This window comes from Balaenoptera acutorostrata, chromosome 3 (genome assembly GCF_949987535.1).
Source record: "Balaenoptera acutorostrata chromosome 3, mBalAcu1.1, whole genome shotgun sequence".
NCBI classification, from domain to species: Eukaryota; Metazoa; Chordata; class Mammalia; order Artiodactyla; family Balaenopteridae; genus Balaenoptera; species Balaenoptera acutorostrata.
Window position 1 is genome coordinate 106,023,708 of NC_080066.1, and position 23,024 is coordinate 106,046,731.

At 45.2% G+C, this 23,024-nt stretch overlaps 1 protein-coding gene across 1 annotated transcript; it reads right to left on the minus strand.

Annotated features, from left to right (window-relative positions):
• Nucleotides 1–1,314: 1,314 nt before the first annotated feature.
• C3H14orf93 (chromosome 3 C14orf93 homolog) lies at nucleotides 1,315–22,534 on the minus strand. Its single transcript, XM_007180553.2, has 7 exons — nucleotides 22,505–22,534; nucleotides 10,979–11,996; nucleotides 8,570–8,890; nucleotides 3,768–3,829; nucleotides 3,296–3,399; nucleotides 2,347–2,459; nucleotides 1,315–2,057 (listed from the first exon to the last, which is right to left on the minus strand). Exons 2-7 carry the CDS (start codon nucleotides 11,576–11,578, stop codon nucleotides 1,638–1,640), a joined length of 1,620 nt encoding a protein of 539 aa, XP_007180615.1. The 5' UTR covers nucleotides 11,579–11,996; nucleotides 22,505–22,534; the 3' UTR covers nucleotides 1,315–1,637.
• Between the last annotated feature and the right edge of the window lie 490 nt (nucleotides 22,535–23,024).

Consider the following 23,024-nt stretch of genomic DNA (forward strand, 5'->3'; position numbering starts at 1 on the left):
CAAGCAAGTCCTATCAGCAAGTCCTATCAATTCTGCTTCCAAAATATCTTTCAAATCTGTCCTTCCCTCATCATCACCACTACATATATATATATATATATATATATATATATATATATATATATATATATATATAAATCAGGCCACCATCTGTTCTCTCCTGGACCACTGCAAAAGTCTCCCTGCCAAGGCTTTCTCCCTCCCATCCATCTTGAACCCTGAGGTCAAGTGATTCTTCAAAAACACAAAACTGATCATCTTATTTCCCTGTTTAAAACCTGTCAGCGATTTCTCACTGTCCTTTAACTAAGTCTATACTCTTTAAGGTATTTTACAGAGTCTGTCTATCTCTCCAGCCTCTTCTCTCAGCAACATCCCTTCCCCAAATGGTTCTGCAGTAGAACTGCACCTTGTCTGTGCTCTCTCTTGCCTCTGGACTTTTGTACTTGCTATTCCCTAGGTTTGGAACACTCTCTTGGCTTCCCCTTCCCTCCTGGTTAACTTCTCCCCGTCTTTCAAGCATCAGTTTAAACACTCTCCGCGAAGCCTTTTCAGACCGCCAGAGCAAGTTAGTTACCTCTGTGGTACATAGCCATGGTAGCTACATTCCCCCATCATCACACTTATCACAATTCATTTCATTGCCTACTTAAATGCCTGGCTTCCTGACTAGACAATAAAACTTCTGATCAGTATCTAACCTGTTCAACAGTTTATCCATAGCACCTAGCACAGTACCTGACACCTAGTAAGCAATCAATATTTGTTGTATGATTGACTGAGTGACGAGAAAGCCATGTTTACTTCTCAATCCATCCAAAAAGGCACAAATTTTGTGTGTGTATATATATTCTGCATGTGTGCTTGTGTGCGCACACACACATACACACACTCACCTTCCTCAAAATACAGCTTGGCTGACAGGACTAAGAAATAGCTACCAAGCCACGTATACTGCTTGGTCACACGGTGGGAAAGCAGCTACTGGTGAGACAGGGGAACTCTTTAAGCCTTAATTTCCTCATGTGTACAATGGGAATAATAAAATCTTCCTTATATAATTCAATAAACAATAGCTATTACATCTAGATCCCAATTCCCAAATACGGATGGAGCCTGTGTTCTGCTCAGAAAAATGAAGCCCATGACTGAAACTGTCCACCAGGTGGCAGTATTACCCTGGCCTGGTCCTGTGCTGCTTCCACTGCAGAGCAAGACCAGCAGTCAGGGGAAGAAGTAGAAGGTATAACCAAGCGCCGCTTCCCTAGAGCTTTGAGTGAAACCAGAAGAAAAAACAACTCAGACACCAGGGCATACGTCAAGAAGGCCTCCTGTTTCTTGGACCCATCCTCCTCCTTTTCTCATCCCAGGCTCCTCCGAGGCACTGTTATGCTTAGGAATAAGCATTTTCTGGCTTGTCGTTCACAGCAGGGGGAGTTTTTCCCCCTTGGAGATAAGTCCTTTTATCCCACCAGAGCTGCCAGCTTCCACTTCTAGTGGAGACTGTGTTGAGAAGAGAGGCAGATTTGCTTTCTCGGACTGCAGAAGACATCTCATTATTCTAGGAAGCCCTGTGGCCACCCATTTTGAGGACATGGGAAGAGGCGGATGCCAGAGTTATTCTTGGTTTATAGATTTCACTCATCCTTTTCCACCTTGATTTCAATGAACGAGTTCAAGTCAGGACAGCAGGTTTTGTGGGGTTGGTCAAAAGATGGGGAGACAGGTCCATTCTCATCACCTCCCTCATCCTCCTCCTCTTGGAAATTAGGATTGTAAAGTTCTGGTGGAAGGAGCTGGGCCTCAGCAGAAGGTAAGCGGTCTGAGGGAGGTCCGTACACACGGTTGGCTTTGGTGCCATGCTTAGAGTTGGCATCCAGGTGGTAGCAGAGCTGCGTGAGGCGCTGGGCCCGGAAACGGGGAGGCCGGGCTACCCAGACACCTGGCTCGTTAAGGCTGTCCTCTTCATCTGACATCAGCTCCTCTGTCACATCCTTCCACAGGCGTTGGTCCTCAGGGCCAAAATGCCTCATGATGCTGGATCGGTTGGCAAAAAGCTAAGGTTGGAGCCCAGGACAGAGATTAGGAAGAGCAACAAACCATGCATTAGGTTTGGGGAAAGGGTTTGGGTGGAAGGGAGGCTGTGTAAAATCTGTGCCTGAGAGAACCAAGTTCTCAAGAGAACCCAAGTCAGATCTTAGAACTGGCTCCCTTCCTCCTCCTCCTCTGCTCCATTCCTGGATCTCAACTCTTTTCTCAGATGCCACGTCCCCTGGCCCTTCCCACTGTGACTTATTTATTGGGGTTTAGAGTTCAGCATCTTGAAAGGAAAGACTAGAAACCTACCCGATATCTGCGACTTCGAAGTTTCTTCTCCTCTTTTTCTTTTAGGCCTTTAAAGGGGTTCAGGGAGTTGCGGTACTCACGCCTCTTAGTAAGGAAGTAGGCTACACAGGCTCCTGGTGGGGAGGGAGAAGGCAGGCAGCAAAAAGCAGGGTCCTCAGCCCTTTTTTTTTGCCCTAATACTACTGGATGGGAGAGGGGTGAACCACTGTTTAGACAATGGGCTTTCTGGGTATGTCCATCAGCATCTATTCATTCCTCTCTGGTTTAGCTCCCTCTGCCCCTCTCTGTCTCCAACAGGAACTCCTCCCACTATAAAAATACAACTCCAGGGAGGGAGGGAGACGCAAGAGGGAAGAGATATGGGAACATATGTATATGTATAGCTGATTCACTTTGTTATACAGCAGAAACTAACACACCATTGTAAAGCAATTATACTCCAATAAAGATATTAAAAAAAAAAAAAGACAACTCCAATGCTTCTGTAACTCCCTTCCCCCACTCCCAGTTAAACCTACCCCCATTCTACTCAGCTGGCAGCAGATTACAAATACTTTTTCAGCAGAAGCTTTCTTAGTGCTACAGACAAATAACAGAAGAGCAAGGAAAGTAGAAAACCCAGGACATAATATTTAGGGACAAAAGGGCAGGGCTGGATTCTGACTTCCTTTTCATAACACCCTAGATTCAGGCTCTGCGTGTAAGTGTCATGCATGATGGTGTTCTGGCCCTTTCCTTCTCCCATTTTCATTTCAGACTGAGTAGGGGAATAAAAAGGCAATTAGAGACAATACTGTGTATATTGTAGGTGAAAAGAATAACCAAAACCAATTTTTTTAAGTCCTCTATTTTCAAAACCACCTAAATCATCTCCATATGCCTCTTCTCCTCTGGCCAGGAACAGGGGATGAAGAAAGGATGGGATGGGAGTTAACTTAGTTTTTCTCACCTTTCAGCTCCTTGTCAGTGTAATTGTGGGGACTGGTTACCAGCTCCTGCTTGAGCTTTTCCAGAAGGAACTTCACTACTGAAATATTCCAAGAGGACTTGATGCTGCCACAAGAGAAGAGAGTGAATAAGGCAGTCAGCATTTTATTTTATTTATTTATTTTTTGGCTGCACCACGTGGCTTGTGGGATCTTAGTTCCCCAACCAGGGATGGAACCCGTGCCCCCTGTAGTGGGAGGGTGGAGTTTTAACCACTGGATCTTCAGGGAAGTCCCTCATCAGCATTTTAAAAGCTAGACAGAGATTCCCAGCACTAATCAACTTCGTGGTAAAGTCCTCCATGGCCTAAGACAGTATACAAGGGGCAATGGTGAGATGGAAACCTTAGCCTCACTGTTATACTGGACCAGCCCCCTCTATTTCCCTCTCCTTGGCAAAGTTCCTTATGATCTTTTCCCTCAAGAGGATCGTACCTTTCAGACCCATTGAATCTCTTGTCATTGGTGATGTGGTTATGCACATTGTGGACCAATTTCTAGGGGAAACAAACAAACAAACACAGAATCAAGCCAGGAGCAAATATGATGAAACCCTCCTCTGGTCCCTAGGCACTGTCCCTATGGGGTTCTCTGCCTGAATGCTGCCCATAGTCTAGGTACCATTTCTGTTGATGTCCTTTCTTAGCCATAGAGCCGATCCAAGTTAGTATTTCTAATGAACCCTCCCTTTCTTTCCTTTTCATTTAATTTGTGTGGAGTCTCCAGGATTACCCCTGGTCTTACTTCTGCTCCCAGGGAATATGATCACTACAGTAGAGGGTTTCAAACACTTCCACAAACATACTCCTAATAGCAAGGAGAGAGCAAATATACACCAGGGCTACTGCAAGTGGACATTTCTTTTTTTTTTTTTTTTTAATTTTATTTATTTATTTTTGGCTGTGTTGGGTCTTCGTTGCTGCACGCGAGCTTTCTCTAGCTGCAGTGAGCGGGGGCTACTCTTTGTTGTGGTGCACGGGCTTCTCATTGCGGTGACTTCTCTTGTTGCGGAGCACGGGCTCTAGGCGTGCGGGCTTCAGTAGTTGTAGCACGCGGGCTGCAGAGCGCAGGCTCAGTAGTTGTGGCGCATAGGCTTAGGTGCTCTGCAGCATGTGGGATCTTCCCGGACCAGGGATCGAACCCATGTCCCCTTCATTGGCAGGCGGATTCTTAACCACTGTGCCACCAGGTAAGTTGCTACCTTTGCTTATACACCTTTAATGATGGGTTCTCACTAGTTTTTGACTCAGCTACTATTGAACATCTCTAATTGTTAAAAAATTTTGCCTCAGGGGCTTCCCTGGTGGCGCAGTGGTTGGACCATGCACCGCAATGAAGAGTAGCCCAAGCTCATTGCAACTAGAGAAAGCCCGCACACAGCAACCAAGAGCCAGTGCAGCCAAAAATAAATAAATAAACAAATTTAAAAAAAAATTTGCCTTAGATGCTCCAAAATCTGACCCCAGTTTTGCCCTAACAGCACCTGAAGTATTTGAAGACAACTTCCATGTACTCCCCAAGTCTTTTCTCATCCCGTCTAAACACCAAGTCCTTCAACCATTCCTCATGACATAGTTGCCAGACAGACGCCTCATGAAACTATGTGCCTCTCTGGTTTGCCAGTGTCCCTCTTAAAACATGGCACCTGGAACTGAATCTAACCCATCTGTTGAGGTCCGGCCAAAGGGAGCATTACTTCCCCAAGTAGAACTCTATACTTCTAGGAATGAAACCCAAGATGCTGTACCTCTCTTAGCAAGCCGATCCCTACTCTCAGTGTCACAGGGCTCATTCATAGTGAGCTTGTAGTCAACTCAAGTCCATTTTTCACATGGATTACTGTCTCCACCATTCTGCAACTGTTTTTTGTGTTTTTTAAAATTTTATTTATTTGTTTATTTATTTATGGCTGTGTTGGGTCTCCGTTTCTGTGCGAGGGCTCTCTCTAGTTGCAGCAAGCAGGGGCCACTCTTCATCACGGTGCGCGGGCCTCTCACTATCGCGGCTTCTCCTGTTGCGGAGCACAGGCTCCAGATGCGCAGGCTCAGTAATTGTGGTTCACGGGCCCAGCTGCTCATGGCATGTGGGATCTTCCCAGACCAGGGCTCGAACTCGTGTCCCCTGCACTGGCAGGCAGACTCTCAACCACTGCGCTACCAGGGAAGCCCTTTTTTTTTTTTTAAACTTTAATGTAGGATTTTATATTTCTTCCTATTAAATTTAGTTTTGTTGTTTCTCATTATATTTTCAGCCCAAGGTCCTTCAGTCAATGGAAATTACCCAGTCCCAAACTGATGGGATGCTGATCTCAGGATTTCAGCTTCATATTAAAAAATGCCCAATTTACGCTCCTACCCCTATGGCTGACTGACCATATCAACTTAGGAAATTACTGTTAACTCTTTATGGCTAGGGTCTCCACTCTGTAAAAAAGACTGTTGTACTAGCTTCATATTTGATATAGTTATTTTACCTCTTAGTAGTCCAAACTTGAAAAATCACAAAAGATGGGTAAATGCTTCAGAAAGAATTTAAAAGAGTTGCAGAAAAAAACAAAAGAAAAAAAAGTAGGGTGGGGGAGTTGCATAGCTTCCAATTCAAGTGGCTTGGAAGAGATCAGCTGATAAAAATCCAACCAAGCTTGAAGTGGAAAGGGAAAATACTCTAGACAATAATAAGCATTAAGACTGTAAAGGCTGCTGGCTCCCCTACCTCCTGAGTGAGCTAAAAATGAATAATTTCCCCAATGGGTGGCTGGGATCTGCAGCAGTCCAAGGAATTAAGATTCCGATTTGGTCCTTTTGGATCCCTAGCAGCAACCCACAGCAGCTTCATCAGATTGGAGAGATGCCTCTCTCATTCCTTCCCAGAGCTAAAGGTTGGAACAGTGAAGATCTGCAACTATCCCTCTCCCTCCAAACCCACAGACTAATACAAGAACATTTTATATCTTTCTCTGTGACGGGCAGCAAGACTCCCTGACTGGTCCTCTCGCTCCTCTTCAAGCACTATAACACAGAGCAGGATGACTGAGAATGCTGTCCTCCCAGAAGGTCCCATGCTGAGCTCTCCAAAGGGCAGGAAGAAGCCAGGCCTCATCACTAGACCTCTCGCTGGAGGCAGTAGGCACTAGAGGAATGGAACTGATCAAAAGTCCTGATTTTATGCAAATTTTAACTATCACACATTTATTCACAATTTAAGCACTATGAATTTTTGGGAAATCCCTTGAAATGTACTTCTAGGTATAAGCCTCCATTTCTATCACTGGCAACAACAGTGCCCTCTTGGGCCAGAAATCCATGACAGAGAAACTAAACCTAGTCCTTGTTCTTTTTTTGTTTTTTCTTTTAATATTATTTATTTGGCTGCACCTGGTCTTAGCTGCGGCACATGGGATCTTCGTGCGGTATGCGGGATCTTTAGTTGTGGCATGCAGGATCTTTTTTTTTTTTTTTTTTAGTTGCGGCATGCAAACTCTTAGTTGCAGCATGTGGGATCTAGTTCCCTGACCAGGGATCGAACCCAGGCCCCTTGCTTTGGGAGCACGGAGTCTTAGCCACTGGACCACCAGGAAAGTCCCCCTATTCCCTGTTCTTGATAAGTGACATGTCACTGAACATAACCAAAATTTGAAATGAAGGTTAGAAACCAGTTGATACTGATTATGACTTGTGTCTTCTGGAAGGGAAAAAAAAAAAAAAGAATCTGTCAATGTAAAAACAAATCAAATGAAAGGCAGAGTAAGAGTAGGATCTCTTAGAAAAAGAAAGAAGTAATATGAATAAGGGAGGTATAAATGGTAGTCAGCTGTTTTCAATCTTTACTAAGACTGTAACAAGGAGAAATGAGTTCTATACTATGAGGAGATTTTGCTGGATGTCAGTGGTGACCTCCACTCCTAACCAGAACCCTCAAGTTACCTCATCAGCCATTATCCAGAGAATGGAGGCCCATTACCGTCAGTGGGAACACGATACAGCTAAAGAACATCCCCATAGTTACCAGAAAGATGTTTTGGGCGACAGAGCTGATCCAAAGGTCTGCAGTCACCCTAAAACAGGGTTTCTCAACCTCGGCACTATTGACATTTTAGGCTGGATAATGGGGGTGTTGGGGGAGACATCCTATACACTGTAGGATGTTTAGTGACGTTCCTAGGGCTCCGAGCCACTGCAAGTTTTCAGGCAGAACTGGATTGGTGCACAAGTCAGGTCAGAGCTGGGACCAGAACGTAGGGTCCCTACTTCCTGGTCTGGCCAGAGTCACACCACCCAAGGGCCCCTGCCCCACCCTGGGCACCGCCCTCCTGGAACACAGGGGTCAGGGGTTCGAGCCCTGGTCTGGGAAGATCCCACGTGCCGCAGAGCAACTAGGCCCGTGTGCCACAACTACAGAGCCTGCGCTCTAGAGCCCACGAGCCGCAACTACTGAAGCCTGCGCGCCTAGAGCCCGTGCTCCTCAACAAGAGAAGCCACTGCAATGAGAAGCCCACGCATTGCAATGAAGAATAGCCCCCGCTCACCACAACTAAAAGAAAGCCGGCGCGCAGCAACGAGGACCCAACGCGGCCAAATATAAATAAATATAAATAAATAAATAAATAAATAAATAATTTTAAATATAAATAAATAATAATAAATAAAATAATTTTAAATATAAATAAATAAATAAATAAATAAATTTAAACAAAAAAAAAAAAAAAAAAAGGACTGCCAAGTGCTCTGAGAATCACTAGAATCTCCAAACCTTTTATACCTGAGCTGAGTGTCTAGTGGCCCTCTGCATCTTTGGGGTATGGGACCACCTCAGGACACCTTGGCCTTTCTGCCCAAGGGGACCCTTGCTATTTATCCTGAACACTGGTAATTTGCAGGCAGTTTCCAGTGTTACTCTGCTGCAGTCAATCTGCTTACCCCCTTAAGGATCTCCCCATCAGGATTATGAGATCACCAGGAGATATAATATAATTATATAATTATATATATGATATAATTCCCTTATCTTTAAATGGAAGATATCAATCTATCTGGAAAAACCTAAAGAAGTTCCACTGATAGCAGAGGGGCTGCCTGTCCCTGGGCTAGGGAAGAGTCAGTCTCCTTCTTGCCCCTCCCACTCCAGCAGGCTTCAGGATACCATTCATTCGATATGGGATGTTTAAAATCAACCCACATTTCCCTCTTCACCTATCTCTCCAGACTGAAGAAAAATGTGTAGAAATTGAGCTCACTCACAGAGAGGACCAGATCCCGCTTGCGCCTGGAGTTCTTCTGCCCACTCCCTCTGGTCCTGCATGGGGAAGCAGTAAATCCTAGAGAGTGTCTCAGCTCCCCAGTTCCCCCAGGGCCTGATTCTTCCACGGCACCTTCCAGGGCAGCAGCAGCACTAAGCATGTCCTCGGGGTGGGGCGGTGGCAGCTTGGTTCCGCTTTCTGGCCCTGTCTCTGAGGTTGTCCGCTGGATCGCCAGTTGTGTGGCTGGTGAAAGCTGCTTGGCATAAGCAGGGGCCAGCACCCGCTGCACTGCACCCTCAGAGGCCACATAATCATCCACCAGCTAAGAACATAAAAAAGAATAGCTTATTAGCCAGCCAGGCTTATGGGAACCTGATCAACCATCATTCATTGGCCAAGCATAATGAACAGGGAGTGTGGGCAAATATTTCTGTGGGTACAGGGCCTCTCATGTTGGGTCATTACCATAGGACTGATTATACAGAGAAGGCATGTTGCTGACGCTTTGTGAGTAGTCATTTATGCTTTGTGCTTGAGTATAGGAAATGTAGCTAGGTAAGTGTTTTGCCTGAAAGGAGTTGAGGGAGGAAGTGATGACAAGAAAGGAAAACCAAGCAAGAGAAGGAGCGAGAAAATAAAATATCAATAAAAAGGAGAAATATGGGAGCAAAGGAGGGAGATATAAAGTCAGAAATCTCTAGAGAGGCTAGCACTGCCTCCCCGACCCCGCCCTTTTCCCTTTGCGGGGCCAGTGTGTGCCCTCACCTTGATCCTGCCCTGGCCACATCCGACTGTCACTGCCCTGACACCTGCTTGCCTGCCTGTGCCCTCCTCACTCAAGGACATACAGGGTAGGGGAAGGAACGAGGGAGGAAGGGGGAGAGAGAAAGAGAGAGAGGAAAGAAGAAAGGAGGGGGATTTTTGCAGCCAAGAAAACAAAACAGTGAAAGTGGGGGAAAAAAAACACAGAAAGAAGTGGGGGAGGAGGCTGAGATTTATAGACCTGTGAGCTGCTTTCTGTGCTGTGAAATCTAATTCCATCCTGTCGGCTTGGAAGCCTTCCCTGCCAGAAAGAACCACAGCTCAGGGCACTGCCTGGCCTGGTACCTCCTTGCCTCCTCCCACCTTCCCAGCTCCTGCTCCAACAGTCCCAAACCAAGGACAGTCCCTGGCGGGGCACAGACTGGGGCGAGCCGCGGGGCCATCACCCACGCACGTGGCTAGGCCTCGGGGGAGCAGTGGCCAGTTGCAGTGTGACACAACTGGTCACATTCCTCAGATCCAGCAGATGGGCTGGGAGTCTCATCCCTCCCATCAACCCTGTGCGTTCTGCTGCTCTACACTTTCCTGGGTGTCTGGCCTCGTTGTGGCGGGGAGGACGAAAAGAGACAGGGCAGAGGGAGGACGCTCTGGAGGAGAGGGTGGAGGAGAGCTGACAGACCTCCCACTGTCTCTCAAGTGGCAACACATCTGTTAGTTTCCCATCTCTGAGATCTCTAGAGTTGCTCCATCTCCTTTCCATACTTCCATGTGTGAAACTACTTCTGCAGTTTTTACTCTCCTCAGCCAGGATTTTCCTGCTCATATGGCCCTGAGCAGTAAAGAAGCTGAAATAGCACAGTGTACTTCTTTGTCTTTTCCTGCTCACAAAATAGGCCCACTCGCTTCCCTCTTTCTCCCTACATGTTATTATCCCCTTACTGTTAACTCTCAACTCTCATTTCTGTTCCTCATTTTTATTTCCTCTCCTCTACCTCCCTCCCACCTTACCTCATTTTCTCTCTCTTGTATCAATTCTCCTTCCATTTAGGTTCACCTTTCTCCTCTGCTCTTGTTTTCCACTTTTTCTCCTTCCCTTCATTTCCGCCTGCCTCTTTCCCTCTCTACACCTGTCGGCTATTATCTTTGTCCTCTCCCTCCCACTTTCCCTTCTCTCTCTCTCTCTCCCCGCCTCTGCCTCTCTCTCCTCACATCCCCAACTCTCTCTTAGTCCTGAATTCCTCTTGGCAAGCAGAGGGCCCGTGATCAAATATGAATGAGCCGTCTGTGCTCGGCAGGCATCCTCGCCAGGAGAGGCAGAACCCACGGAGCAGCCAAGGCAGCTGTGGAGAAGGTGCCACGCAGAGCGACAGAGAGGGAGGGCAGTACCACTGCCCCGACACCACTCACGCCAGAAAATGACCTTCTGCCGGAGAGGCCACGGTACCAAAAAAAAAAAAAAAACCCAAAAACAAAAACCAAAAAAACCAGGAGGGCTGACTCTCCCTGCCGGCAAAGGAAACTGGGTACCGTGCTGTTTTGTCACACATACAACCGAAAGAAAGGCTGAAGGATGGAGAGAAGAGAAGAGAAAGAGGCCGGGAAGAGCACAGAAGCGCAGCCCCGCTAGTGTCCTGCGCTGCGTACTCACGGGGTCGAGCATCGGAGGCCCCTCGCCTGCACCCAGGGCGCATCCCGGGAGCCGTACGTCTCTCTGAGCGGCCGGGAAGCCCAAGGGCCCAGGCCCCCCAGCTGAGGCCGCTCCCAGCTGCCGCAGCTCCTCGATCACCACCTGCACGCCGCTGCCCACGCTGTCACACTCCTCTTCCCCGGCCGGCACGGCCCTGTCTGCCTCTCCGGGGCTCTCCTTGAGGGGCCCGGGCTCCTCGGGCGGGGAGCCGTGTGCCCGGCTCTCACTGTCTTCATCGGGGACGGGCACCTTCCCTTGCCTCAGCTCACCCACTTCCTCCTGGAGACGTTTTAACAATTCGTTGTTGGCCCTGGCGAGACCCAGCGCAGCCTCAGCCAGACCCACGGCCTTATCCACCCGCTGGTAGATGATATGCAGGAGCTGCTCTGAACTCTGGACGGCCAGGCCGTGTCCGGTGACCGTGATCGGGGTGCTGGGAGGAGGGTTCCCGCCCTGACAGCCTGTGCTGCCCCCGCTGGTCTCGCTCTTACAGGCACAGCAGCAGCATCTGGCCTCGCCGCCACCGGGAGGGGAGAAGAGAATGGTGGCACTGAAGGACATGGTGGCAGAGGCAGGAAGGCCCGTGCTCACGCTGCTGGACTGCTCCAAAAGCGTCCCCAGTCGACCGGACCGCACGAAGCTCTGGCCTCTTTGGATTCACTCTCCTTTTTCATGGAGGGTGGTCGGAGCAGCCTGGGCCGCCGGGGCTGGGTTCTGTGAAGGAGGAGTGGGCTAGCCCTGAAGGCGCACACAGTCCATGGCTGCCTCCCCTCGGGCTGTGGCGCAGAGGGCCTTCTTCTCTGTGCAGATCCTGTGCTGCCCTAGCTCAGCACACTGGGGGTCACACTCACCCCTTCCCAGAAGGGTGGGCCTACAAAGGCCTTCGGGAGGAACACAGTTTCAGAGGGTGGAAGGCATGGAATTCCCCACCACTCCAAGCTAAGGAACAGAGATGGGACTCAAAAGGACCCACGGGCATCTGGAAAGATCAGAATATTAAGGAAGAAAATGTAGATCTGTCTTCTCTGTCTCTCTATCTTGCCTGTAAAAACAGTACTGCATTTTATTGCTTTGACATCATTCCTTAAGGAGTTCAGAACACTTCATGTAGGTTAATCTCATCCACACAACAGCTCTAGGAAACACATGTTAACCCAGGGCCAGAGAAGCGACATGCAGAGAACTTATATATCTTTTTCAAGGTAAGGGGAAGACAGCAGAATCCAGTTATGGCTACTTTCAGTTTAGTGTGTGTGTGTTTGAACTGATACCGCTTTTTGTTGACATAAAAAATCATGATTCTACCGTCTCTATAATTTGCATACAGATGCATTCAGAGTAAGACTCCTAAACAAGGAAAAGGCCAATCAATGCAGCCCCCAACATGTTGCCAACTTCACACTATTATATCATTAATGTTTTGGGGGTGGGCAGGGAAATGAAAGGAAAAGCTGGATAGGAGAGTTGAGCTGCAGTAACCAGGGCTGCACAGCCCCCTACTCTCACACTTTGTACACCTGGGCCTACAGCCTCTTCAATAGAAACTAGCTGTTCTGAATCCTCCAGCTGGAAGCCCAGAGAAATCACTTCTGGGGCCCCTCAACTCCACTTCTCATGCTGCTTAAGGGAGAGGCAGAGCTGAACGGGATTGTCTAAGTAGCTACATGCTGCCACTCTACCCACACAACCAGCGCCCAAAAGGAGAGACCAGAATATCAATGATAAGCCAAACTGCCTCTCTTTTGAATCACTGTAGTTAAGCAACTAAACTACTTCAGGAGGAAAAAAAAAGTGTGGGAGGGTTGGTTTGTACCACCGAGAACACTCCAAGGAACTTCATATTGTCATTTTCTAAATGACACTTGATTACAGAAAAAAGAAACTTTCTGCCTGAAGCTCCCTAAGTGACAAAATCTTAAGTATGTTTACAATTTCCTCAAGAGATACATTTCTATCTTACCCTGTAAATTATATCATAACATCACAATTAAAAGGAGAGGAGGAGATTAGGAGAATTTTCCACATTCTGAGATTTGGTTTGTTTGTTTGTTTGTTTTGAGTCAGCAATCTCATTTCAGAAACAGGCAATATCAATGCCTCTGAGGTACTAAAATGTAAATCTGCCAATGCATTTTAATTACATTTGGTTATTAAAGAATAGTCTTTAATTTGCTTTTTCTACCCTTTATATCGAAGAAATGCTTTTCTGTGCTAGATATTCACATCTTGTAAGAACTTAAATCCATTTACTGCTTCTTTATCATTAGAGTCACTGGAAGGCATAGTTAAACCTAAAAAACTAAAGGTTAGGACTTCCCTGGTGGCGCAGTGGTTAAGAATCCGCCAGCCGATGCAGGGGACATGGGTTCGAGCCCTGGTCCAGGAAGATTCCACATGGCGCGGAGCAACTAAGCCTGTGTGCCACAACTACTGAGCCTGCGTGCCACAACTACTGAAGCCCGCGTGCCTAGAGCCCGTGCTCTGCAACAAGAGAAGCTACCACAATGAGAAGCCCATGCACTGCAACAAAGAGTAGCCCCCGCTCTCCACAACTAGAGAAAAGCCTACTCGCAGCAACGAAGACCCAATGCCGCCAAAAATAAATAAAACAAACAAACAAAAACAACAACAACAAAAAATAAAGGTTAAAGCCAAATTAAAACGAAAGGTTAAAGGAAAGCACTAAACGATTCCCAGGTCAATTTGTGGATGAATCATTAATATATCCTTTTCTTTCCTAAGTAAGGTCCTACATGCTCCAGCGGGGTTTTTAACTTTTTTAAAACCAACATCATGCAGAGTTTAATCTGAAATATGGATGTTGTGAGAAAAAGAAAATTATGTAAACAGTAATATACCACTTGGGTTCAGGATTTGTACAACAAGAAATTAAGACCTGTCACTTATATAATACTGTACATCAACTATACTTCAGTTAAAAAAACTGTTTTTAATAAATAAATAAATAACGTATAAAATAAACTACAAGGATATACTGTACAACACAGGGAATGTAGCCAATATTTTATAATAACTATAAATGGAGTACAACCTCTAAAAATTGTGTATCACTATATTGTACATTTGTAACATATAATTTACATTAACTATACTTCAATTTTTAAAAATTAAAAAAAAGAAGAAATGAAGATGCATCATGTTGGGACTCCGGGTGGGTACACTTCCTGGGATCAAATTGACAACTGCAACGCTCTTGCCCCAAAAACTCACTCCTTCTTGCAGGAGGCCTTTACCCCTGCCAGCGTTGTGCCTGCCTTGAGCCCCTCCCTCCCCTTAAATGGTCTTTCTTAGGTAATCTTCCCAAAACAGCACTAAAATGGGCTGTGTGAACTTGGGCATATAATTCCCTTTTCTGAGCCCCAGTGTTCTCATCTCTGCCTACTTTGAGTGTCTTTGTGAAGACTGTATATAATATACATAAAGGCACCTACAGAATACTGGCACACAGTCAGTCCTCCACACATAACAGCTAGATTCCTGAAACCTTTTGTGTTCCCATCCTGGACATCCATCCTGACGTCCTAATCTTGAAAAAAAAAAAAAAAATACAATGGCTTGGAATAGAATTTGGGGAGTTCCCCCTCTAAATTTAATATCCCATTTCTAAGAAAAAATGAATTCAAGTCTACAAAGATGCATTTATCAGTACAAAACCTTTTGTGATGCAAATTAGAAAGGTATTGAGAAAACAGAGTATTTGTAATTTACTTACTATCATGACCTGGTTTAGACTAAGGATAATTTCAACTCTGCTAGTTTTTAATGCTAAATATATTTTCATATTTGTGTTGACATAAAATATCATGATACTATCTGCTCTATAATTTTGTCCCTCAATTTCTTTCTGCTTTTCGACTTTGTGTATTACCTAACTATGTCCATTTTAGAATGTCACATTCAGGGCAACAAATAGGTGTTTTCTTGAATTAATCTGTCTACAAAAACCTGGTACAGTGCAGTGTAACATAATGGGCATTCAAATAACTCTTCTGGGGTTCCTATGGATATTACTGCTGACTTAGTTTCCCTGGCTCCTGCTAGAGTCTCCCACATAAGTTCTAAGACACTGAAATAAAAGCATGAGGAAACGAGTTGGCAGGTATTAAAGGAACATTTCACATTATGATATTTACTAACCAGACACCAATTCAAATGCTGGATAAATTATTAAAAACAAAACACTAATATCATTAGCTACATATATCCCCATTAGAGATGAGCAAGTTAAAAACAACAAAAAAAATGTGTTTCTAAAAATTCTCTATAAGCAAGGCCATGCTAAAGGATGAGTCACCAAAATGGATTGCCACCTCCCAGTACTCAAGTGGAGGGAAGACAAAGTCCCTACACACAAGGAGCTTACAGTGCCTGTGAGAATAGAATGTCTAAAGAACGAGTCAAAATATACACGTGCCTAAAAATATGGTACAGACTAAAAAAATCTTGAGGAGTTAGTTCAAAATAATAGAAAGATCAACAGAATGAAATCATGTGGAAGGGGGCTTATCGAAGAAAAACCTACAATTGAGCCTTGAGCAAGATATAGGATGAACTGGGAGGGTGGTAAGAAGGCGTGATAGATAAGTGAGAGGAGAAAAACAAACATAACAGAATTAACAGGGTACATGTGAGAGATCAGAGCAAAAGGGCTTATATAAAAGGTACAGAAACCTGACAGAGGACTTTGAAAATCAAGTTAAGGAAACTCTTAGAGCAGGGGTCCGCAAACCTTTCTCTGTAAAGGACTAGATAGTAAATAACTTAGGCTTTGCAGGCCATGTGGTTTCTGTCACAACTATTCAACTCTGCCATTGTAGCACAAAGCAGCCATGGGCAATACATAAACATGAGCATGGCTGTGTTCCAATAAAACTTTATTTATGGACACAGAAATGTCACAAATTACATTTAATATTTACATTAAAAAATATAAAAGCCATTCTTAGCTCATGGGCCATACAAAAACAGGTGGCAGGCCAGACCTAAGATTACAGGCTATAGTTTGCTGACCCCTGTCTTAGATAACTAAAGTGGAACAGTTAGAGGTTAGGAGACTGTTTAATCCTGGAGAGAGAAGTGATGAGAATCAGCGTTGTGGATATGAAGGTTCAACATCCTGGAGGAAGGACTGATCATATTTCTTAACTTAATAAATGCGGGGGATAGAGATTGGTTAAAGACAGCTTCAAGATTATAAACCTGAGGGTCAGAAGATGGTACCACTGACAGAATGATAGAAATGAGGAAGCTGAGAGGAGGCACCAGCATGTTTGAGAAGATGTGTATTTATACAACATGTTAAATTTCAAACTGATGGCAGCATCTTTAAATGGAATGTTCTTAAAGCAACTGGCTAGGACTGAAAAACAAAAACAAGAGGAAGGTCAGAGCTGGAATGCAGATTTGGAAACTTTAGCAGGAGGTTATATTTGAACCTCAGAGAGTGAATGAGCTCTCCAAGGAGTAAATACAAAGTCCTCAGCAAAGGCCAAGGACAGCACTTCGAGCCAATCCTTGCAAGAGGCTTCATTAAAAGAGAAGAATGGTCAGTAAGGTGGGAGGAAAAGAGTGTTATGAAAGCCAAAGTAGAAAGAGTGTCAAGGGACTTTCCTGGTGGCACAGTGGTTAAGAATCCGCCTGCCAATGCAGGGAACATGGGTTCAAGCCCTGGTCTGGGAAGATCCCACATTGCCACAGAGCAACTAAGCCTGTGCACCACAACTACTGAGCCTGCACTCTAAAGCCCGTGAGCCACAACTACTGAGCCCGCGTGCAGCAACTACTGAAGCCCGCGCACCTGGAGCCTGTGCTCCGCAACAAGAGAAGCCACTGCAATGAGAAATGAGAAGCCCGCGCACCACAACAAAGAGTAGCCGCCGCTCACCGCAACTAGAGAAAGCCCACTCACAGCAACGAAGACCCAACGCAGCCAAAAATAAATAAGTAAATTTATTAAAAAGAAAAAAAGTGGGGCTTCCCTTGTGGCGCAGTGGTTGGGAATCTGCCCGCCAATGTGGGGGACATGGGTTCGAGCCCTGGTCCGGGAAGATCCCACGTGCCACGGAGCAACTGGGCCCGTGAGCCACGGCTGCTGAGCCTGCGCGTCTGGAGCCTGTGCTCCGCAACGGGAGAGGCCGCGATGGTGAGAGGCCCGCGCACCGCGATGAGGAGTGGCCCCCGCTTGCTGCAACTGGAGAGGGCCCTCGCACAGAAACGAAGACCCAACACAGCCAAAAAAATATATTAAAAAAATAAATAAATAAAACAATCCTATTAAAAAAAAAAGAAAGTGGATCCAATCAACTGTGACAAGTGCAGCAGAATGGTTAAAAAAGATGCAAATTAAGGAAATACATTTTATTTGTCTGTGACGGTCACTGGCAATGACCAGAGAGGTATTTTTTGTAGTGAAAGTAATACTATGCAGTAGACGAAAGAGAACGTGATGGAGAGAAAATGGAAGCAAGACATGAAGTCAAGTTTTCTAGAGTTTAGTTATGAAAGGAAGGAAATAGGAAGTCAGAAAGGGCACTAGAGCCTCAGTATGTTTAAAAACCAGAAAGAAAAAGGCCAGTGAAAAAGGAAAGGATGAACATATTAGGAAAGGATTTAAGTTTTCTTCTAGCAAGGATTCGCGCAATGTGAGAAGGAAGGAAAGCAAGCTCTTCCCTGAGACTGCAGAGAAGAAAAAGATGAACTCAGGGGCCAAGATTCATTGATGTGGAGAGAGCAAGACAAAGATATATGCTATTGAGACACTCTTTTTACTTTACAGACTTTTCTCAGTCTGAATAATTCAAACTGATAAAAGAACTTTATTATAGATAGTGCTGCATTATCTGTTGCTACAACCTGCTAAATTCTTCTTGTCTAACACTCCAGACCTACCATAATTAATCATTCTTGCTTTTTTCCATCACTATTTTAAGGTTCTAAAGCCCATTTAACCCTGCCAACATTATTAACATAGCTAAACTTTATTATGGTATCTTTATTTTACCTCTCAAAATGTATAACTGTTTAATATAATAGCCCATGAAGCAATCCATGGAATGTCTGGCAAAGCAACAGTTAACTGGAGTAAATTATCCAGGCAGTGTCTATACCATTATTATTAAACATTAATACTGTCAACTTTTGCAACTTCAGATTGCTGATTTATTCTAAAACCAAGAGTTTGCATTCTTGTTCAAGAAAGAAAAAACAGGAATAAACTAAGATTGACCACCACTGAATAACATACATGCCTTTTGCAAAATGCTATCAACTTTTAGAATTGAATGTTAAGAAAAAGATCTTCAAGCCTATGAGTTGCCAACACAAAATGACAGCAGCTGTCAAACTTAAGTTTATATAAAATCTGTGTGTTTGGGGTTCATTCTGTATTGGTCTAATTTTAATACACGTGAAAGGAGCCTAGAAAATGTACTTTTCAAAAATTTTGTGTTTTTTTAAATAAATATTTAGATAAAGAAGAAAGCAAACTCATCTTCTTTAGACAGACAGCTCAGGGTGAGACTGTCCATAATCTTAACTATCCCTTTCCTCCCAAGACATGTATATTTGTTAGAACTAAATATATCATACCCTTGGCAGCTCCCCTGCTTGCTTCAACCCATTCTGAGTTTGAATTTTCTGCATGACTGAGTTCACCTCCAAACTATGAAAAATAAAAGTTTTCCCACTGTTTAATAGGTGTGTAGGATATGGTATCACTCAGATGATATATGTTTTTATAATGGGCCCTTGACTCATTCAGGGTCATGCTAGCAATGGACTTCCTTAAATGTGATTACTGAAAGCATAGCAATTGATACCATAATCTTCATTTTAAGAAATAAAAAAGGAAAATGGCCACTTAAAGTTCCTGCTGTGCCGGTCAGCCCTTCTACCCCACTTGAAGGTGCAAAATGGCTCACCGGACAGAAGGTCCTCTCAAAACCTATTTCTATCAGACATGAGCTCCTTATCACACAAGAGCAGATAAGTAAATACCAAAAAAACAGTATTTTTCTACATTTTTAAAGACTGACCCATCTAAGGATCTACAAAAAAACCAAAATCTAAGACCTCGTTTCTAGGGGTAAAAAAGATGTAGACCCAGAGGGCAGAATGAGGTCCTAAGAAAAGGATCCCACGTAATCCGAAAATTCCAAGTATGTTTGTATAGTAGTACCAGAGTTTTTAACCCGGTATAGCACTGTCCTTTTTCTTTACATGTGCTAAAATGCAACTTGGTGAGATTAAAATTACCGGTTTAAGGTTTTCATATCCATGTGCCTGACGTAAATGACTCTTCCTGCATTTCTGGAGAAACTGAAAAATGAAAAACTAGCTCCTAAAGCTGTATCGTGTGCCCAGCGAGCCCTCGGTAAATGTTAGCTGATTAAATATTAGTCAAAGATGACAAAGTGGGCACGAGGGACAGCAGAACAATTTCCGAAGACAGCGTGTGTTTCAGCCACAGGCAGGGTGAACACAGCGGCGCAAGGAAGAACAGAGCTGAGCTCCGCCCTCGAGGCCGCAGGGAACAGGGCGACCCGCCACTGAGCCCCCCGGTAGACTGTGCCTTGGGTGTCCTGGGAAAGGGGTGTTCCTCAGAAGGCCGCAGACAGCAGATTGGCCGAGGCGCGACCGGGGATCTCGCTGGGTCACCGTGGGTAGACTACGTGGCCAAAAAAGCTCGGAGGGCTTGGGGGGAGTATGGCGGGAGAGTTCCCGCGGCGATCCCGCTTTGGCGGCCCTAAGCGTGTCCCACCGCGTGTGCCCCGCGCGCCGCGCCAGCTGACTGAGCGGCGCCAAAAAAGGCGCGCGGGCGGCCAGGGACGACCGAGGCGCGGCTCGTGTACCCGGCCAGCGCGCGCGCACGCGGGGAGGCCCCGCCCCGCCAGTCTCCGGGCTCCCGGTGATTGGCGGTTGGACGATGAGGCGGAGCAGGGCTGGGAAGTTATTGGCCGCAATCCACAACCACTCAACAAGCCAGGGAGGGGAGGGGCCTCTTCAGGGAGGGACACGACTGCGAGGCTTTTTGAAAGCCGTTAGACGCCATCTTTAGCTTGCTTTTTTTTTTGTTTACTCGCTTTTGTTCTCTGCTGCTCACAAAGCTGCGTGTACACGATTATAGGTACAGTGGCCACAAGTCGGCCTCATACATTTGGTGGCAGAAGGCTTTTCGTTCCTGCCGGCCTCAGCTGCAGATCTTTCAGCAAGGTGGCAGCTGCCCTTACTTCAAAGAAGTTTTCATCTCGAGGGGCCCCGCGGATTCCCAAGCAAAACCAACCGAGTTTAGCTTTGCTTTGGTAGGAGGGCCAAGCCAACGATATATTCGTGGGAGGAATTTTGTTTCTTACAAAGAAATTCAAAGCAAGGACATTGGCTCTGAGCCTAAAATCCTACTAAAAATCAAATAGCATAGGAAGACAGGGGCTTGGGCTGTGTATACTGCTCTAGAAGAACTCTCTGTTTTCCGAGAAGGTAAAAAGTATACGTGAAGACCTAAAGTGAGGCGAAAAAGATTAAGAGCAAAACTCCATTAAAAATTCCCAACATTGCTGCCATCACAAAGGTCACTAGACTGACTAGATTTCAAAGATACCCAGGCCTAAACTTGTGGAATGATCCACATTTGAGACTGATCTGACTTGTATTGTTAGGGAATAAAAATGCACTCAATACAGATAAACCCAGAGAGCCCACACGGGCTACTTTCATTATAGTGAATGTCAAGACCTGTACAAACAGTTTAATCGCCGTTGTTAGGTGTCCTAAATACTGCTTGAAACTGAGTGGGACGCGAGGTGGGGAATGGACCTGTATTATCACACAGGTTTTGTTGTCCTGAAATTTGAACTCTACAGTAGATCTTTTTTTATCTCCTGGTCGCTACTTCACTTGTGACATTCCAGTTTCTCCCTCATCACCCCATATACCTCCTATGCTTTCACTCCAATCTGCCAATAGAGATTTGACTATAAATATTTTCCGTATGACTCCTAATAGGAGACAGTGGTTCTGTAACAGAATAAAGTGAAAATACGTCTCCTGTAACCGGAGGTGCTGTTCTGAGCCCGTTGTTCTCTAATTCGTACACTTCTCTCCGTGGCATGGGGAGAAGGCTTTTCATTTTAAAAATCCGACATGATAACCAAAATGCATTTCTTATCCCTCCCATATATTATTTGCCTTTGCCTCCTCTTGGCGCCTCCCCTATCACCACCACCATGAACAGTTTTTGAGAACTGGACTTGACTGGATTATTTTCCTGATATTTTGCCAGCTGTGAAGCTTTTCAAACAAATCCCAACCTATCAACGACCATTTTGTCAAAAAGCCAAGAGAGAACTTCCCTTCTGAACACACCAACCAAACCACACATAAAGGCCAAAATATACACAGCTGTACATTTAAGAACGTGAGACAATAAAAAGCAAAACCACTTAGGCAAAACAGTCACTAAAGAAGGCTTTAAACCACAGACTCAATAAATTGCCTACCCTCATTTGCCACATGGACTGCATATTCCTTGGCAATTATTTAATTATTCACTAATCTGATACTTTAGAAGAAGAGCAGAAAATACAGTAAATGCACATGGAATGAAAATGCCTAAGTAATTCTATGCATAGGATTTCTTCTAAGCTTTAATTTGCACATGAAATCCTGTCTAGATCACATTTGGGAACACAACAGAAAAAAATCTACATCCTAGGGGCTACTTTGCACACAAAAAACCAAAGGCAATCGCTTTTGAAAACAAAATCTGATATGGCACATATACACATACTGTACATATACACAAAGCACAAAACCCCAAGATAAATCTTTACGAAATTATTTGCTTAAAGAAACACACACACACAATGTTCTCATGAAAAATGTGTGTAAGACACACTGTAAGAAGGGCTTTGACCCCCCCTCCCCCGCCGGGAAATGAGTGTCACAATGATAAAATCCAAACATTTTTAACCTATTGGCCTTGGACAATTGCCACATTCAAGCCACTTGGTTTTGGTTCTGAGGGAGGGTGTGTAAAACGCACGCAAACAGCTTTGTGAGGGAGTCTCAAATCTCCGCTTCCTTCGACGTTGCCTGTGGCAGAAATTTACATTATCCCTTCATCCCGCTTAAAAAAAGAAACCTACACTTCCCAAGAGGCTAAATTTTTTAAATTCCCCTGACCATAAAAATTTACCAGTTCTTAAAATGTGATAGCAAAAAGAAAAAAAATCTCTATAAATTTGGCTGCAAACAGTTGTACACGGCCATCCTGCTTCTCAACTTCTTGGTATATTTAAAACCTTGACCAGGAAGAAGAAAGAGGAAGAGAGACAGAAAAAGAAATGGGGAAAAGCGCACATTCCCCTTAGCAACAGTTTCCTCACCCCAGCATTGCCACAGATCTCTATTTTTTAAAAAAATTTGAAAACACACACAAGATTAAGGAGAAAAAAAATGGAAAAAGGATACCCGAAGGTCGTATGGCTCTTTGTATTCGTGTGTGTGCAAAAAGAAGGACTCGCGGAGCCAGAGCCGGCAAGCCCCGCCCCTCCCCGGACGCCTGCCCGGATTGGCCGCTGGCGGCCGCTGGGCGCCCCACCCGCGAGCACACGCTCAGCGCCCGAGGCGCGGGCCCAGGGGGCCCCCAAGGGCCGCCCGACCGCCGACCCTGGCCCCCTTCCGCTCGGACCCTGGCGGCCCGGTTGGCACCTATACCCTTCCCCACCTCTCTCCCCTTCCTTTCACTTTCTCACCCTCCTCTCACCCTTTCCTATGTTTGTTCCTCAGTAAAACCAGGCCTTCGTTACCAGCATAAAAAACCGGTGAGCGAGCACCTTCTGACAATTTGCTAAAGTTGGTTAACTAGTCAGTAAAATTCTAGTTTGGGATTAAGCATCAAGCACTCGGAGCGTGGGCCGAGCTCATGATTTCCAGGTGGAACGTCTCTGGGTCACGTCTATTGCTTAACCCTCCCACCTTTAAATGAACA

What these genes read in the sequence shown, in the direction of transcription:
- C3H14orf93 (XM_007180553.2), bottom strand. Translation starts at nt 11,578, where the DNA reads ATGTCCTTCAGTGCCACCATTCTCTTCTCCCCTCCCGGTGGCGGCGAG. An exon ending in AGCGGGATCTGGTCCTCTCT is followed by an intron (nt 3,830 to 8,569) that starts GTGAGTGAGCTC and finishes TGTTTCCCCTAG; the next exon opens with AAATTGGTCCACAATGTGCA. An exon ending in TTCGAAGTCGCAGATATCGG is followed by an intron (nt 2,058 to 2,346) that starts GTAGGTTTCTAG and finishes CTCCAACCTTAG; the next exon opens with CTTTTTGCCAACCGATCCAG.